The sequence below is a fragment of the Syngnathus leptorhynchus genome, chromosome 22 (genome assembly GCF_054491065.1).
Source record: "Syngnathus leptorhynchus isolate UIUO chromosome 22, UIUO_Slep, whole genome shotgun sequence".
Classification (NCBI taxonomy): domain Eukaryota; kingdom Metazoa; phylum Chordata; class Actinopteri; order Syngnathiformes; family Syngnathidae; genus Syngnathus; species Syngnathus leptorhynchus.
This window is the reverse complement of record NC_141216.1, coordinates 5,329,990-5,344,708: the sequence shown is the minus strand read 5'-3', so window position 1 is coordinate 5,344,708 and position 14,719 is coordinate 5,329,990. Positions and strand designations below refer to the sequence as shown.

General features: G+C 43.2%; 4 protein-coding genes across 11 annotated transcripts; all 4 read left to right on the top strand.

Moving 5' to 3' along the window:
- Nucleotides 1-431: 431 nt before the first annotated feature.
- xrcc6 (X-ray repair cross complementing 6) lies at nucleotides 432-3,598 on the top strand. 3 transcript variants are annotated; one of them, XM_085903675.1, is made up of 13 exons: nucleotides 432-576; nucleotides 852-933; nucleotides 1,067-1,176; nucleotides 1,244-1,385; nucleotides 1,497-1,748; nucleotides 1,831-2,017; nucleotides 2,100-2,286; nucleotides 2,348-2,516; nucleotides 2,583-2,744; nucleotides 2,826-2,955; nucleotides 3,022-3,122; nucleotides 3,194-3,310; nucleotides 3,395-3,598. In XM_085903675.1, the coding sequence occupies exons 2-13, from the start codon at nucleotides 861-863 to the stop codon at nucleotides 3,589-3,591; spliced, it is 1,827 nt and encodes a 608-aa protein (XP_085759801.1). In that variant the 5' UTR covers nucleotides 432-576; nucleotides 852-860; the 3' UTR covers nucleotides 3,592-3,598. The 3 variants fall into 3 exon arrangements, with proteins under 3 accessions (XP_085759801.1, XP_085759800.1, XP_085759799.1); XM_085903674.1 differs by having other exon boundaries at nucleotides 3,392-3,598; XM_085903673.1 differs by having other exon boundaries at nucleotides 2,348-2,744; nucleotides 3,392-3,598.
- A 350-nt stretch (nucleotides 3,599-3,948) lies between these two features.
- Nucleotides 3,949-6,314, top strand: LOC147039613 (GTPase IMAP family member 1-like). 2 transcript variants are annotated; one of them, XM_085903676.1, is made up of 8 exons: nucleotides 3,949-4,092; nucleotides 4,168-4,235; nucleotides 4,384-4,461; nucleotides 4,676-4,726; nucleotides 4,812-4,862; nucleotides 4,931-4,981; nucleotides 5,196-5,237; nucleotides 5,573-6,314. In XM_085903676.1, the coding sequence occupies exons 2-8, from the start codon at nucleotides 4,190-4,192 to the stop codon at nucleotides 6,292-6,294; spliced, it is 1,041 nt and encodes a 346-aa protein (XP_085759802.1). In that variant the 5' UTR covers nucleotides 3,949-4,092; nucleotides 4,168-4,189; the 3' UTR covers nucleotides 6,295-6,314. The 2 variants fall into 2 exon arrangements, with proteins under 2 accessions (XP_085759802.1, XP_085759803.1); XM_085903677.1 differs by having other exon boundaries at nucleotides 4,086-4,235.
- A 145-nt stretch (nucleotides 6,315-6,459) lies between these two features.
- josd1 (Josephin domain containing 1) lies at nucleotides 6,460-11,297 on the top strand. Of its 2 annotated transcripts, none has more exons than XM_085903682.1 (5): nucleotides 6,460-7,133; nucleotides 7,514-8,200; nucleotides 8,272-8,400; nucleotides 9,060-9,254; nucleotides 9,714-11,297. In XM_085903682.1, exons 2-5 carry the CDS (start codon nucleotides 7,869-7,871, stop codon nucleotides 9,868-9,870), a joined length of 813 nt encoding a protein of 270 aa, XP_085759808.1. In that variant the 5' UTR covers nucleotides 6,460-7,133; nucleotides 7,514-7,868; the 3' UTR covers nucleotides 9,871-11,297. The 2 variants fall into 2 exon arrangements, with proteins under 2 accessions (XP_085759808.1, XP_085759809.1); XM_085903683.1 differs by having other exon boundaries at nucleotides 9,695-11,297.
- Nucleotides 11,298-11,442: 145 nt separating this feature from the next.
- Nucleotides 11,443-14,644, top strand: cbx7b (chromobox homolog 7b). 4 transcript variants are annotated; one of them, XR_015063313.1, is made up of 7 exons: nucleotides 11,443-11,793; nucleotides 12,446-12,489; nucleotides 12,745-12,810; nucleotides 13,082-13,148; nucleotides 13,292-13,633; nucleotides 13,751-13,947; nucleotides 14,017-14,644. XR_015063313.1 is itself a non-coding variant. In XM_085903679.1 (7 exons), the coding sequence occupies exons 1-7, from the start codon at nucleotides 11,725-11,727 to the stop codon at nucleotides 14,062-14,064; spliced, it is 837 nt and encodes a 278-aa protein (XP_085759805.1). In that variant the 5' UTR covers nucleotides 11,443-11,724; the 3' UTR covers nucleotides 14,065-14,586. The 4 variants fall into 4 exon arrangements, 3 of the variants coding, with proteins under 3 accessions (XP_085759805.1, XP_085759807.1, XP_085759806.1); XM_085903679.1 differs by having other exon boundaries at nucleotides 13,292-13,637; nucleotides 14,017-14,586; XM_085903681.1 differs by having other exon boundaries at nucleotides 13,751-14,643.
- The last annotated feature ends 75 nt before the right edge of the window (nucleotides 14,645-14,719 follow it).

The following is a 14,719-nucleotide window of genomic DNA, read 5'->3' as shown; positions in this document are numbered from 1 at the left end:
AATTGTGTAATTGCTACTGTCCAATTGCATCAGGGTTAAATGAGGTCAGAGGTCAGTCAGATCCTTGCTGTATGAGCTTTCAATTAAAATCTTTAATTGCATGTTAGTAAAATGGTCTTTACAGTCGCATTCTAACCTTACAGAAATCTAGTGACTGCCTAAAATATGAGTCGATGTAAACCAGTAATGAAATTATGACCTGGTAAAAACGATGTAAACCGCTATTTGTAAGCCTATAGCGACACTCTGTGGCTATAATTGGTATTGCAGGAACCCAAACGGCGTGATTTGTAGTTATTAATGGAGGATCTAATATGGAAATTTATGTTATGAATACAACAAAACATCTAATAATGTTTTTTTACTGGAGTCGTTGAAGTTTATTTAAACAATTTAAACTGAAATATCGACGTCCTGAAACAACCCTTGAGGACATCTTTTGCAATATGATTGGTCGATTTCGTGATTGGACAAAGATTAACCAATCGACGGTGAGGCGCGGACGCCATTCACAACTGGTCGAGTTGATAATAGTTGGACTGCTTGGACTTATTGTTTTAAATCTTTACCAAGTCGGTAAGTGATCTTACTGTCTTACAGAAGTACACACATAAAGAAACGGAATCGTTTTGTGCTCTCGTTGACTGATATAGTCTGCATTGCAATCACGTTTTGATGCGAAGCTAATCAGAAGCCAGCTAGCATACTTCGTACTAGCTTGATTAGTTTGGTTAGCATCACTCAATTAGTTCTAAAGTCCCTTTTGCTAATGCAACGCTTAAGATTTTAGGATATGCTTAAACGAGAAACGTTATTTCTACTATTTCACCCCATTCTTGGACATGCGTCAGATATCAACAATGGCAGAGTGGAACGCCTACTTCCGGAATGAGGATGACGGTGAAGCACAGGAGGAGGGAGAGCAACAAGATGGTGCGATTAAAAAAAATAAAAAATTACTACTCCACATTTTGCAATTGAATATTGATCTTTGTGGTGCATTTTAGATTGTTTGTTGCATGTTGACAACCCGACAAAACTACTGTTCTGTGTCTCTTATTTGGAGATTACAAGGTTGCAGGTAGAGACTGCTTAGTTTTCTTGGTGGATGCGTCAAAGGAAATGTTCATCAAAGGAGAAAATGGGGAGCCAACTAATTTTGACATGACCATGCAAGTAAGTCCCTCACTCAAAGAGTCTCTTTCCACCCTGCACCTGCAGTAAAGCGTTTTGTTCCTTGTAGGTGGTGCGCACCGTGTACACCCGTAAGATCATAAGCACTCCTGGAGACCTTGTTGCATTGGTTTTCTATGGCACCAAGCAGAACCAAGATCCAACCAACTCGTTCAAGCACGTCTACGTCTACCACAACCTGAATGAACTCTGTGAGACATTCCAACAGCTCATAGATATTTTTTTCCATTTCGAACAAGAACATTACGTGGATTCATAGTTGTATTAATTCCTATCGTCTATCGCTTATTTTATTTCCACAGGTGCAAAACGAGTACAACAGGTAGACGAACTACGAGGGGAAAAGGGTGCCCTGCTGGCAGCGGAGAAAATGGGCAGTGATCAAACATCTTTGTCTGACGCCCTGTGGTGTTGTGCCAATCTGTACCGGGACTGTAATCTACGACTGGGGAGCAAACGCCTCTTCATCTTCACTTGCAAGGATCAACCACACGGGGGTGACAGTGTCAAAGATAGGCAGGCTCGCACAAAAGCCAGTGACCTCAGAGAAACTGGTGGGTCCAAAGTAGCAAAAGTTCTGCAAAAGAAAATTCATTCCTTGACTTCCTAAAACATTTTGCCCTTCTTTTGCTTCAGGCGTTGTCATCGAACTAATGCACTTGATGAAAGCAGGCGGCTTTGACGTCTCCCTCTTTTTCCGTGACGTTGTAAGTCCGCCGGAGGACGAGAGTGAGCTGGGACTGCAGCATGAGCCTTGTGAAAAACTGGAAGACCTCCAGAGGAGAGTGTTGGCCAAAGAGCAAAAAAAGAGAACGATGGCCAGGTACGTTTCGATTCCAACGCCTCAATTTATGTTTGTGGTCCACTCTTTTCCTCATCTTCTCAACCCTTCTACTTATCTTTAGGCTCAATCTGTGTCTGGGTGAAGGTATCAATATCGCCGTGGGAATGTACGCCGTGGCAGTGACTACTCGGAAACCGGGCGCCATCAGGCTGTACAGGGAAACCAATGAGCCTGTCCGCAGCAAAACACGCATCTTCAATAATCAAACAGGAAGCCTGTTGCTGCCCAGTGACATAAAGAAAGCCCAGGTAGGAACATGGCTTATTGAAATCAACAACTTTTTAACCTCCACCCCCCCCCCTGTCGCAGGTTTATGGTAACAAGCAGATCGTGATGGAAAAAGACGAGGTAAACGCCATCAAGAAGTTTCATGACCCCGGTTTGTTTTTGATCGGATTCCAAATCATGGAAAAGCTCAAACTGCACCACCACATTCGTCCCGCTGTCTTCCTCTATCCCGAGGAGGGCGAAGTGAAAGGTAATGCTCCATGTGAACATGGATGCAAACATGAAGTTATTGACATAATATGCGTTTCCTCAACAGGAAGCTCCTGCCTGTTCTCGGCACTGTTGACTAAGTGCATCGAGAAGAACGTTTTTGCTTTGTGCCGCTGCGTTTCCCGCAGAAATTACCCGCCTCGATTTGTCGCCTTGGTGCCTCAACAAGAGCAGACGGATGAGAAGAATGTACAGATCACGCCACCGGGTACGATGACACTGTCAGTGCAAATGAGGGCAAGCGGGGTCATGTGATTCGAAAAGGTCACCCTTCATCTTATTTCAACAGGTTTTAATGTTATTTACCTGCCGTATGCCGACGATTTACGGAATCTGGATCCCCCGCGGACGCCGTCTGCGTCACCGGCACAGGTGGACAAGATGAAGGAGATTGTTCATAAAGTGCGCTTTAAGTACAGGTAAGGGGTTGGGTTGCCAAAATTAAAAGTTGTCCTATGATTTCAATTAGTTCGAACATCATGCAGGAGTGAGGCTTTTGAGAATCCCGTCATCCAGCAACACTACCGGAACTTGGAGGCCTTGGCTTTGGATATGACGGCTCCAGACGACATCGAAGACCTCATCAGTTAGACAAAAGCCGCACCAAATTTGTCAGCCGTCAAGCCGTCGCATCATTTCTATTCTGCTCGTTTTCAGTGCCGAAGGTGGAGCAGATTGACGGGCGTCTGGGTTCCCTGGTCCAGGAGTTTAAGGATTTGGTCTACCCGGCAGACTACAACCCGGAGTACAAACCAGGCGCCAAACGCAAAGCAGGTCAGCCGTGAAGTCATTCTGAAACTATTTGCAGTGGTTGTTCCAGAATCGCACGGCACCGTTAACTCTTCTGACTTTAAGCAGAAGCTGGCGGTACAGCTGAGAAGAAACCCAAAGCGGAGGTATCAGAAGATGACGTGAGAGCCCACATACAGAAAGGAACTTTGGGAAAGATGACTGTGCCAATGCTCAAGGAGGCCTGCAAGCAGTTTGGCATCCGGACCACTGGAACCAAGAAACAGGAACTGATGGATGCTCTAATTGACAAACTTGCCACATAAGGCTCGAGTGGTAACAAAACTACGTTTGATTGCAGCTGCAGTTTTATGTCGGAGCTTATTTGACCAATCATTTCAGATGACTGAAATTAGTTTGCAGTGTCGCTAAAACTCAGCCTCATTAGAAAAAAAAAACAAAAAAATCAATATATTGGCATTTGTTCTAAATTCCTTCACATCATGTACGAAAATAAAACGTTGAGCTTTTCCACTCTTGTTTATTTGAACTGCAGCGCAATACACCATTGTAACATTTCCAGTTCTACTTGTCCCGCAAAGGTGTGTTAAATGAAAGAAATGCTGCAGTGTGAGCAGCATACCGCCGTTTGACTGCACAATGGATTAACATGAGCAGCGTAAGTGTGTGTGTGTGTGTGTGTGTGTGTGTGTGTGTGTGTGTGTGTGTGTGTGTGTGTGTTGTTGTTGGGGGGCAGGCCTTCGCACACAAAGAAGACATCACAGTCAAAGTCTGATCAAAGTTTAACTCGCTAAAAGGAGAAGAAGGTCAGTCTTTTTTTTTTTTAGATAAAGCAAACAATTGTTTTCCTAACCTTTTCAAATAAATGTTTAACTTTGTAGACTCAACTCGTATACTTGAGAAATGGAATGTAAATGCGAAACCAGCAATGCCGAAGATGCAACTACTGGTAAGACGTTTGTCAATGTGAACAAATGTTTTGGGACACCTGTTATACAGGAAGTCAAAATGTAAATGTGGTTATTCTTTGCAAAAATACCTTCAAATACTCCATTTGGAAGAAAAATTGATGTGCTTAATTTTTTATTTTTTTTTAGACTGGTGGTTGAGCGGCAGCAATGCCCAGATGGGAGCTTACACCGTGGTGGGGTATCTTCTGTACAGATTCTCACAGAGTCAGTCACGTTAGCTTCTTTAGTAAAACACAAAGGAAATTAAATGAATCGCTATTTTAATCACCATACAAATAGAAATCTCAAAATTGTTGAGAACCTCAATAGATTTGTAATAATCAATCATAGCAATATATTAATTGGAAATGTGGGTGCTTCTGTAAAAATATGATTGGTTTTTTCTTTGCAAGTTGAAGCAATTATCTGTCTTCCGCAGCCCTTCCCGCGCTCATCCGATGGCCGATTCGTTTCTTCTGCTCTATAACTGGTGAGTTTATTTACGCTCGGAATTGTGCATGCCATGAGAGTTGCGTATGGCCATTAATTACGTCATTTGTGTCTGCGTTGCTCAGGTCTGTCAGCTCTTTGGGGATGGGTGAGCCGTGTTGTTGGGACCCTCCGAGGTAAAACACATCTCTGACATATTGACAAACAGCAGCAACATAAACAATTTGTCTTCTACATTTTGTAGGAATCCAGAGTCTGTGCAAATGGATGTCTCGGATTTGGAAGTTTATCAAAGGTAGTCACTCTTCCTTATTCCTTTTATTTCATTGTAATCATGGAAATCATTTTGATTACTTGTGTAATGTTTGCTTTTTTCGAACAATCTGAGTGAGCATCAAGTCATTGTAATTGCATATAAAAAAAGCATTTGATTTTTTTGTTGTGTGCTCCTGGCAAAGATTCACAACATGTAATAACCAAAATAATGTGTCCATAAATCCCTTCTTCAGGATTGTCTGCCAAATTCCATTGGGTGCTTCCCTTCCTCGCAGGTGAGTTGTAACCTGACTTTTCTGCTTTATCTACTTCATACTGCCTAATGCAACATATATTAATGTCATATTTTTATCACATTTCAAACAAATGGTGATTTCTGCAGCAGGGGCAGGTGGGCTCAGTGCCCTTTTAAATCCAGCAGATGGTGCTATTGCGGAGAAAAAAAGTTTTTCATGTTTTCTCGTGTATAGAACAGTGAATCGATGTGTACGTAAATGCAAAAATAGTATCATTTCTGGTGTCACTCACTAGGCCCCGCCCCTTAAAGATCCAGTTATTATAATCCCCAAAAATTATTTCTTTGTTTTATTATTCTTTTAAAACAATACAGGGTCCACTGAAGGGTATATGGCAAATGAGACCATGAGACTGAACCTGTCGAGTCCCTTAAAAGCAGGCCTCAGACTGATCGTTGTGGGCCCTGCTGGTGGGGGACGCACATCTGTGGTAAACACTTTGTTGGACAGCTGGGCAGAAGAACCAGAGGAACCTCTCACAGAGAGTACCATAAGAAGAGCCATAGTGGACGGTAGGGAACTCACTGTGATCGATACGCCGGATCTATTGAGTGAGTCTTTGGAGAGAGTTACTCGAGTCAAGGAAGCTCTGAGGAGCATTCAGATGGCAAGTCCCGGTCCTCACGCCATCCTGCTGGTGATGCAGGCACCACGCTCCAGCAACGTGACGCAACAAGAGGCAATGCAAGCCATCCAAGCTACACTGGAACTGTTTGGAGAGAGCATCCGCGGGCACATCATCCCGGTGCTAACCCACGCCGACCGCTTGGGTCGACGGCACACTTTGGAGCACCTGCTGGGTACGGATGCCGGCGGCGTGAATAAACTCACGTCGGTGTGCGGTCAGAGGCCCGAGTTGCTGGACACTAGGCCAGATCGGTCTCCGGAAGAACAGAAGGTGACGCGCAGGATGCTGGTGGGGCGTGTCCTCGAGCTGAAGGGGCTCAGGGGACATTTTGTCCACGAGTGGCAGAGGCGGGAGGAACGTGTCAGGGAGGAGCTGCTGGCTGACATCATCTCTGCCATGACATCTTAAAAAAAAAAAAAGAAATCAAATTGCAGATGATGTATTTTCAGTGAGCTGCAATTTAAAATGATCGACAAGAAGTTATTCCCACAAAATGCACAGCTTCTCCTGCCTTATTTTTGCTCCTCGTATATGACATTGTCTTTAGAGCTGGTCGGAGTGTCTGAGAGTGGGAAAAATGTGTCATGTTGGAGATTACATTCCAACAGATTCACACCAAATTGCTATGATGATTAGCTATACAGAAGCTGTGCTGTGTGCAATGGGAAACGAGAGAAAGGTTGGGGTTGGTATTGTGGAAAGACAGCTGAAATGCCATTTACTTTGCCTACTGATGATGCATTTACCAGGCAGGACTTGTGGAAAGTCCCCAGTGATGGTCATTTGAATTCCCAGCAAGGGTATGGAAACCTCATCCAAAAAATGTCTGAACCCAAACAGAATGATTAATGAAATTCCTGAAAGATATGAAAGTGTATGATTTAAGAAATGGATTATGGGCCTTCTGATCTGATATTTTTTTTTGTGTGGACTATGAATACAGAAGAAACATTTGGATTTGAGTCACAACATTGAAACAATAAGGTGGAAAAGGTGTGGTTCGGCCCTGCTCGCTCACTTTTCTTTCCTCCCTCGGATGAGTGACGCACGCAGTCACGGCAACATGGAGCCAGAGTGAGGCCAGTGCGCATGCGCGCCCCCACAGACTCAGCCACAGAAGAGCCACTTGGTGAAAAGTGACTAAAGACAAAGGAGACAACTGTCGCGAGGAAAACAAGAGTCCGCTTCTAACCCTCAAAGCTGTGTTTTGACAGTCGACCAGGGGGGGACTCTCAACAAAAGATTCGGTAAGTTGTCGCCGCCCGAAATTGAAGTTACCAAACGTAAAAAAAGAAGAAAAAAAGAGGAGGCGCCAGAGGTTGTTTGCTCAAGACAACACTCACGTCGCGCAGGCACAAGACAATCTTCTCTGTCACTGCTGCGGTTTTTGCTTCAATCTGGAACATGTATGTTTTGGAGGTATATTTGCAGTTTTGAGACTTCATGTATGGGGTTTATTTGGGAGACGTTTTGTGTTGTTGCTAGCTAACCGAGCAAGCTTCCTCTAAAGCTGCCGAGGATGTTTGTTGTCATGCTTGGGTCGGCTGACCACATCGAGATTTGCGCTATGGACTGTCATTTAAGTCGTAAACCGTTGCTAATTTAAATGATTTGTTTTGCTTCCCAGATTAACAGTGGATGTTTGGCAGCGTGGTGATGGAGCAAAGGACCAAACAAATTATAATCTGAAAGAAGCAATCGATGCAAATTCATATCAAGGATGGAGACAGTCGTCACTGTGAGGAAGGCATAATTGTCAGTTTTGGGGAAAATTCCGATTTCAGTTCCACAATTTCCCATGCCTTCCAAATTTACCACCCAAGACAGACTTTGTATCTCCACAAATCCGTGAACTCTCACCTCTCTTTCAATCAACCAGAAACACAAAAGCTCCTCTCGTACAGGCGACCGAGTGGTTACCATGGCGATAGTTGTCATGATGCAGATGTAGCTACCCGAAGGCGCGTGGCGAACGACGTGGGATGGGTAGCACGCCGTATCCAGGTGGTGAGTGGAAGGAGAAAAGCAAGGGTGGCCTTCAGGAGCTGGGTTGCATGCCCTGGAAGGTCAGCAAGCAGAAATGTGGAAGTGGGCTGGCGAGAGCGGAGGAACACAAGGGCAGTGAGCCGCAACAGGATATACCCACCTTCACTTGCATGCTCATGACACCGCAGCTTCCTCGAGCCTCGGCGGGGCGTCCGGCGATTTACCACGAGAAGCAGCGGCGGGAGCTGTGTGCCTTGCACGCTCTCAATAACGTCTTCCAGGACGGGTCAGCCTTCAGCAGGGACACCTTGCAGGAGATCTACCAAAGGTGTGGGAACATTTGTTAATTCAGATTGTCCTCAGTACGCCTACTATGATCCTCTCTTGTATCACGCTTAGGCTTTCCCCCAGCACTCTGGTGACGTCTCACAAGAAGAGCATGCTGGGAAACGGGAACTACGACGTGAATGTCATCATGGCCGCTTTGCAGACGCGGGGCTTTGAGGCAGTTTGGTGGGATAAAAGGAGGTGGGTAAAGTGGCAATTGAGGGAAACTTGCAGAAGATACCAACATGGCTTTTCATGGACAGACTCGATACAAATTTGAAAATACATGTGTATATAAAGATGGTTTTATTTTTAATGCTGCATAATTCTTACATGAGTATTTTGTTTAGAAGAAAACAGCCATTTTTTTGGACTTATTTTAATTTGCTTTTTACTAATCCATTTGTTTTGGTTTGCCAGAGAAATATCCGCCACTAGCATTATCACATGACTTTTCAATCCAACAGAACCTCAAGGGACATTTGAGTCCACGTCACCAATCAAATGCAGTCACATGACTGCGCGTAATGTTACTTACCACTTAGTCACAATGTGAGTGTTTTCTTTTTTTTTTTCTTTTTTTTTTTTTTTTTTTTAAACCTTATCAGAAAAGCAGTATTTTTTTTTTTTTTTTTCCGGGTGAGCCAAAAAGACTAATGTGACAATCATTAACTGAGTGGTGGTTCACTGTTTCAACACAGCCATGATAACCAATCAGTCTAGTGTGCAAAATTTTAGATATATCTTCCATTTGACGTGTTTACTTCAAGAACGATTAGCAGCGTGCTTTCACCGAAACTGAACTCCAAAAAAGTGACACAAGGACAAACGCATACAAACGTCGTCTTTGTTCCATCCAGGGACGTCGGCAGCATCGAGCTGTCCAACGTGACGGGCTTCATTCTCAACGTTCCGTCCAATTTGCGCTGGGGACCTCTACAGCTGCCGCTCAAACGCCAGCACTGGATCGGGGTCCGAGAGGTGGCGGGGGTCTACTACAACCTAGACTCCAAGCTGCGTGGCCCTCAACCCATCGGCAGTCCGGATGAGCTCAGGTGAGTCTCACCTGGGATGTCATGTGACTTACTCAATATTGTTTACGATGCTAATGCTAATTTTATAACACTATTTAATCATATTGTAAATAGTTCCGTTTTTATCATCAATAAATAACGATAATAAAAAATAAAATACGAATATAATATCATATATAATATGAACATACAATAATGTAATATTTTATAATGTATTATAATATGATATATAATCTCTACCTCTGGGCTTCTTTCTCCATTGTTGTAGTCTTTGTCATTGTCCCAAATTTATTTTGGGTCCTTGTTGGAATGCTTATCAGATTCTTTTTCCCAGACTGAGCCATTCAATACAGCAACTTTCAACTTTCATGGCGCATGTCAGCTTTCCTGGTAGACTGAGACTTGTTTTTCCCCTAACGGAGGGCTGTTGTGTTTTCTTGTAAAACCTGACCACAAACCAGGAAGTTCCTCCGCCAACAGCTGCGAGGGAAGAACTGTGAACTCCTGTTGGTGGTGTCGGAGGAAGTGGAGGCACGGCAAACGTGGCGGTCAGACAGCTGAGGAACAAAGCGGCCAATCACAGCCACGCTTGGCCTTGCGCTTGATTGAGATTTATTCACTGGTGGATTTTTTTTAATTTTTATTTTTAAACCCCTTTTGGGGGCGGGGGTGTTGTTTACATGCACAATTGCTGGACCGATGCAAAGCAATGACGAAAGCAAAAACCTTTCCAGGGAGCATTTGTAGTTCTTGACTTTGAAGAGGAGATTATTCAATTTCTGCTTTTCTTGCTTTTTATACAACATATCTTGACTATTTTTCAGTCTGTTGTAATCTGCTGGTTTATACATATATATTTTTTTTTAGGATTCACATATCCAAAGTCTCGTGAGTACTCTCAAAATGTCGTCGTATCTCCCTTGGCGGAAAGAACGTCTTTTCGCTTTCACCAAAGCGTGCCCTCCTTCACCTTCTTTGTGACGACGTCTCGCTCCTCGTTTGCTCACCTTTTGTATCACACGCCACAGACGACAGTGAGTCCCGCAGATCGTGCAGTCTGTGCAGACCCAAAGTTTTCAGGCGGCAACAAAACAATGCGACACCCATCAAATAGTCTCTACTGGAGATTTGGGCTCGTTGTCGCATCCCTTCAAGCTGTAGTCTTTAAGAAAAAAAAAAACGCCTCAGCAGTAATAACTGCTACGGTTAAGAAGCTGTTTCATATGTCACAGCGTTTTACAAATCCTAAAACGTCACAATCATGTTTGCACTCTTGAGTTTCATACACAAAGTGTATACGCTTTTTTTTTTTTATGATAACGGCGATGTATGGAACACCACGGTTGTCGCTTGAAGCCTTAGTTAACCATTCAAAATGGCGGTCGGTAAACTTTTTTCCACACTGTTAAAAGCTTCAGGACAAGCAAGTAAATATGATGAGTGTCTACAAAAAAAAAAAAAAAATTGATTTTTGGAAGTCATTTCATGACTTCAATTTTCCATACTTAAGTGTGGATGTGTTGCTTCATAGGTAAACACACATTTGTTCCTCAGAATGTTTGCCTTCGTTTCGTCAATGTGGAGGGCGTTTGTATAAAAAAAAAAAACGTGATTGTGTTCATTTTGAAATGAGCCTTATGAGAGATTCGCTATTGTAGCTCTGAGATCATTCAGCTCAAAAGTATCGTCTTTGGGACCATACTGGCCTTAACTTGTTTACATGGATGCTGAGTGGGCAATTTCACACATATATTCCAAAGCACTAATTTTGAGTTGCAAATCCATCAATGATGTCTTCACTTGTTGCTGCCAAGGATTTTTTTTATTTACAGCAGTTTGATTTTTGTACAGTAATTGTTTTACTGTCCTAATCCATTGCCATATGTCTCACAAAATGTTTTTTTTTATCATAGCAATCCATATCATTATACTTTAAAGAAAATTCTATGAATATCACTGTTATTTTGGGGGGGGTTTTCTGCGTAAATTTCAAATGCTTATAATTGCACTTTATGTCAAAGCTGCAGTGCGAGTGTATTAAATGGGCCATTGCTCCGAAAAACGTATTTGTTGTCAGATACTTCCTCCTGTCAGGCTGGTTGGAGGGTCAAGTGTGAAAAAAAAAAAATGGATGGATGTGAAAATAAAGAAACAGCATCCATCCATCCATTTTTTTGAACCGCACACCTAATGATGTTCTCTTGGAGGCCACATTGATATTCTAACCACTGGGGGGCGCGCGCGGCCAAGAGTGAGTGCGCGCTCCCGAAAGAGACGCGGTCGCGGTACACAGTGCTGCGTGCAGATGTGTCGCAGCTTGTATTTCCAACGAAAAAACGTCCAGCGTGGGCAAGTTGTTGTCGTTTCAATGGGCCCAAAAGTCCCTTTACTCCGCGAATGAAGCGGGCCACTTGCCAGCAGCTTTCAGTATCTTAATTCAAAGCGTCAAAGACGCTACTATTTTTCCTGGCAGGTCCGAGGTGCGCACTTGATGGAGCTGTCAGCTATCGGCGAGCAAGTGTTCGCCGTGGAATCCATCATGAAGAAAAGAGTTCGGAAGGTAACACATAACGCTCATATTTGCCATGTCATCTTGATGCTATTACGTCGTGATCAAATATATTCCAAGAGGATGATAATGACATCCGAGCTCATTTACTGATGATGGGCTTTTGTTGTTGCGCAGCTCCTTTTTACATGTCCACTTTCAGGAGGACTCAAACAAACAGCTGGCCAATCTTATTGTTTAGGGCCTGTTGTTGTCTTGCTAAGTCATTGGTTTATTTATTGTAAATAAAAGCAAAATGCCAAAAATGCTTAATAAACTCTATGAATTTAATAGTCTTGGCTAACTTGTTCATTTTTTAAAAAGCAAAATAACAAGTAAGACAAAGTTTTTTTGTATAAGTTTACACCCCCGCCCTCCCCTCCTCGCAATGATTACATTAATTTACCTTCATAACGTTTTTCTGCTCCCTCAAGCGGCAAGCGAGACCGAAGCACTCTTAATATTGACACTTTCCTTACATGCAACAACTTTTGGAACACAACATTCATGATCACGCGGCTCAAACCTTGCATGTGGAATTGGAAGAAGTGATGACGTCACCGTTAACCGGAAGCATGATGACGATAGCGCTTCAATTCATCTGACAACATAAGTCTTAAGTGCTTTATCTGTTGCTGCTTTCAAAAGCTCTTGTTCTCCGCAGGGCAACGTGGAGTACCTATTGAAATGGAAAGGATGGCCTCCAAAGTGAGTGGGAACATTTGGATCACATTCAGTGAATACATATGTAAAGAAAAATATCTGATGATGTGATTTTTTTTTTTAATTATTTTTAATCTAGGATGGCATACATGCAAAGGGCAGTGTTGAATATAGGGCTAATTTGCTGAAAAGCTCTTTTTGTTGTTTTTAGCGCCGTCCTGTGGCTGTACAGTGTATTGACAAGCATAAGTGACACTTGAATGTTGAAAAATGTTGCAACTTTTTATTTTTTTTAAATAGGTACAGCACATGGGAACCTGAGGAACACATTCTGGACCAGCGTCTAGTTCAATCCTATGAAGAGAAGTATGATGTGATTATATGGAAACTATTTAGGTCACTTGTGAAGGTGATATTGTTCACCTGGAAAAAGACATTTGACTTTAATTTTTTTACATGACTTTCTTTTAGCATCCATTTGACTATTCTAATTGATTTGTTTATTTGTATTTTTTTAGATAATATTGTTTCTCTGACAAGAAGTCAATCCAATCATTATTGTGACAAGCCTAAATGGTTAAGTCCATGGATGTTTTTTCTGTGTTCACCTACTTATGGTATGCTTGTCTTTCCTCAGAGAGCAGCGAGACCGAACTCTGGGTCACAGGAGGAAAAGATCCAAGGCCAAACAATTTCTGTTACAGGTGAAATAGAATTCTTCTTGTATTTATGAATTAACCAAAGATCTTTTGTCGTGATGTGTGATGGGGTCTTCTCGTAACTAGATAGCGATGGATAAATGGACTTGAGTGATGCTAATGATTGTCTCTTCTTGAACTGGATTCAGAACACAGTGTATAGTATGGACCTCCGCAGCGCTCACAAAACCACAGACATGCCCAAACGCCGGCTACATCTCTCCCTGACACGCTCACTACTCCAGGAGCAGGACGAAGAGGAGGAGGAGGAGGAAGAGGAGGACGAAGAGGAGGAGGAGGACCCATCGTACATTGCATGGAGTAGAGCGCCCTATTACAGCAAGAGGAGGCCACAGCGGAGATGTCTTACCTCGAGGCCGGTGAGTCCTGCACAAGAGGATTGGAAAAGCTTGGACGATGAAGAGGAGGCGGAAGATGATATCGTTGAAGAGGAAGAGGAGGAGCACAGTGAGGATACTCGAGAAAGGAGTGCAAGTATGCTTATAGTTGACTCGTTGTGATCAGATATCGGATGTCAAGGTCAAATCCGTCATAGCGCACCAAACACGGAATTCTCGAAGGTTCTTCTTCTTGCTTTTCTTGTGTAGGTCAGAGGAAGGCCGCCATGTGGAGGCCAGCTCTTGAGCAAGATGAGCTCACAGAGGCTGAGATCACCGAAACCGTGTGGAGGCCCGTCGTCAGCCCGGCGGAGGTGACGGTCACCGACGTCACCATCAACGCTCTCACCGTCACGTTCCGAGAAGCCCGCGTGGCCCAGGGCTTCTTTCGAGTGTGGGGGCTGGAGGTATGAGCGGGAAGCAGGGGTTTCGAACTTTTTCAGCAACCCTTCCTTTTTTTTTGGGGGCTTGGACAGGAGCTGAAATGCGGATGGCTCACACCCACCTTACACACATGTATGTAGTCTACGAGAGAAAAAAAATGATCCTTTAACAAGCAGTCATAAATGATAAGTGGTTCACTGCATAACTAATTTCTCACCTGAAATTTATCTATCTCGATCTTGAAAATTACACCCAAAAGCCCGACATCACAAATGTGAGGAATATATATGTGGAGATGTGAAAGTAGAAGAAATCAAAATGTCTGAATTATTGCAGTGAAATTGAAAGGAATAAAAAAAAAAAAAAAGCCCAAATGTCTTGTAAAAATAAAATGATGTAAATGTTTGCTTTCACTAATGTACTCAATGATGTATTGAAATTTGAGCAAATTTAACATAATTGCTTTTGAGCAAAAACAGGTCTCACACACACACACACACACACACACACACACACACACACACACACACACACACACACACACACACACACACACACACACACACACACCTGGTCTTCTGACGTGAACATCTGACGTGCTCTTCATGAGCTCTCTCAGGTACTGTGTGATGGTCTGGATCTTGGGCTCGTGGTCCGAGGTTGTCACCGACAGCATTTCATACACTGTCCAGGAGATGGCAACAGGACTGCGGCTGAAGACGATGTCGTGTTCTGCAATGATAACAAGGTTGCCCATTGACTTTAATTTCCAGAGTTAATTAACCGAAGCAACTA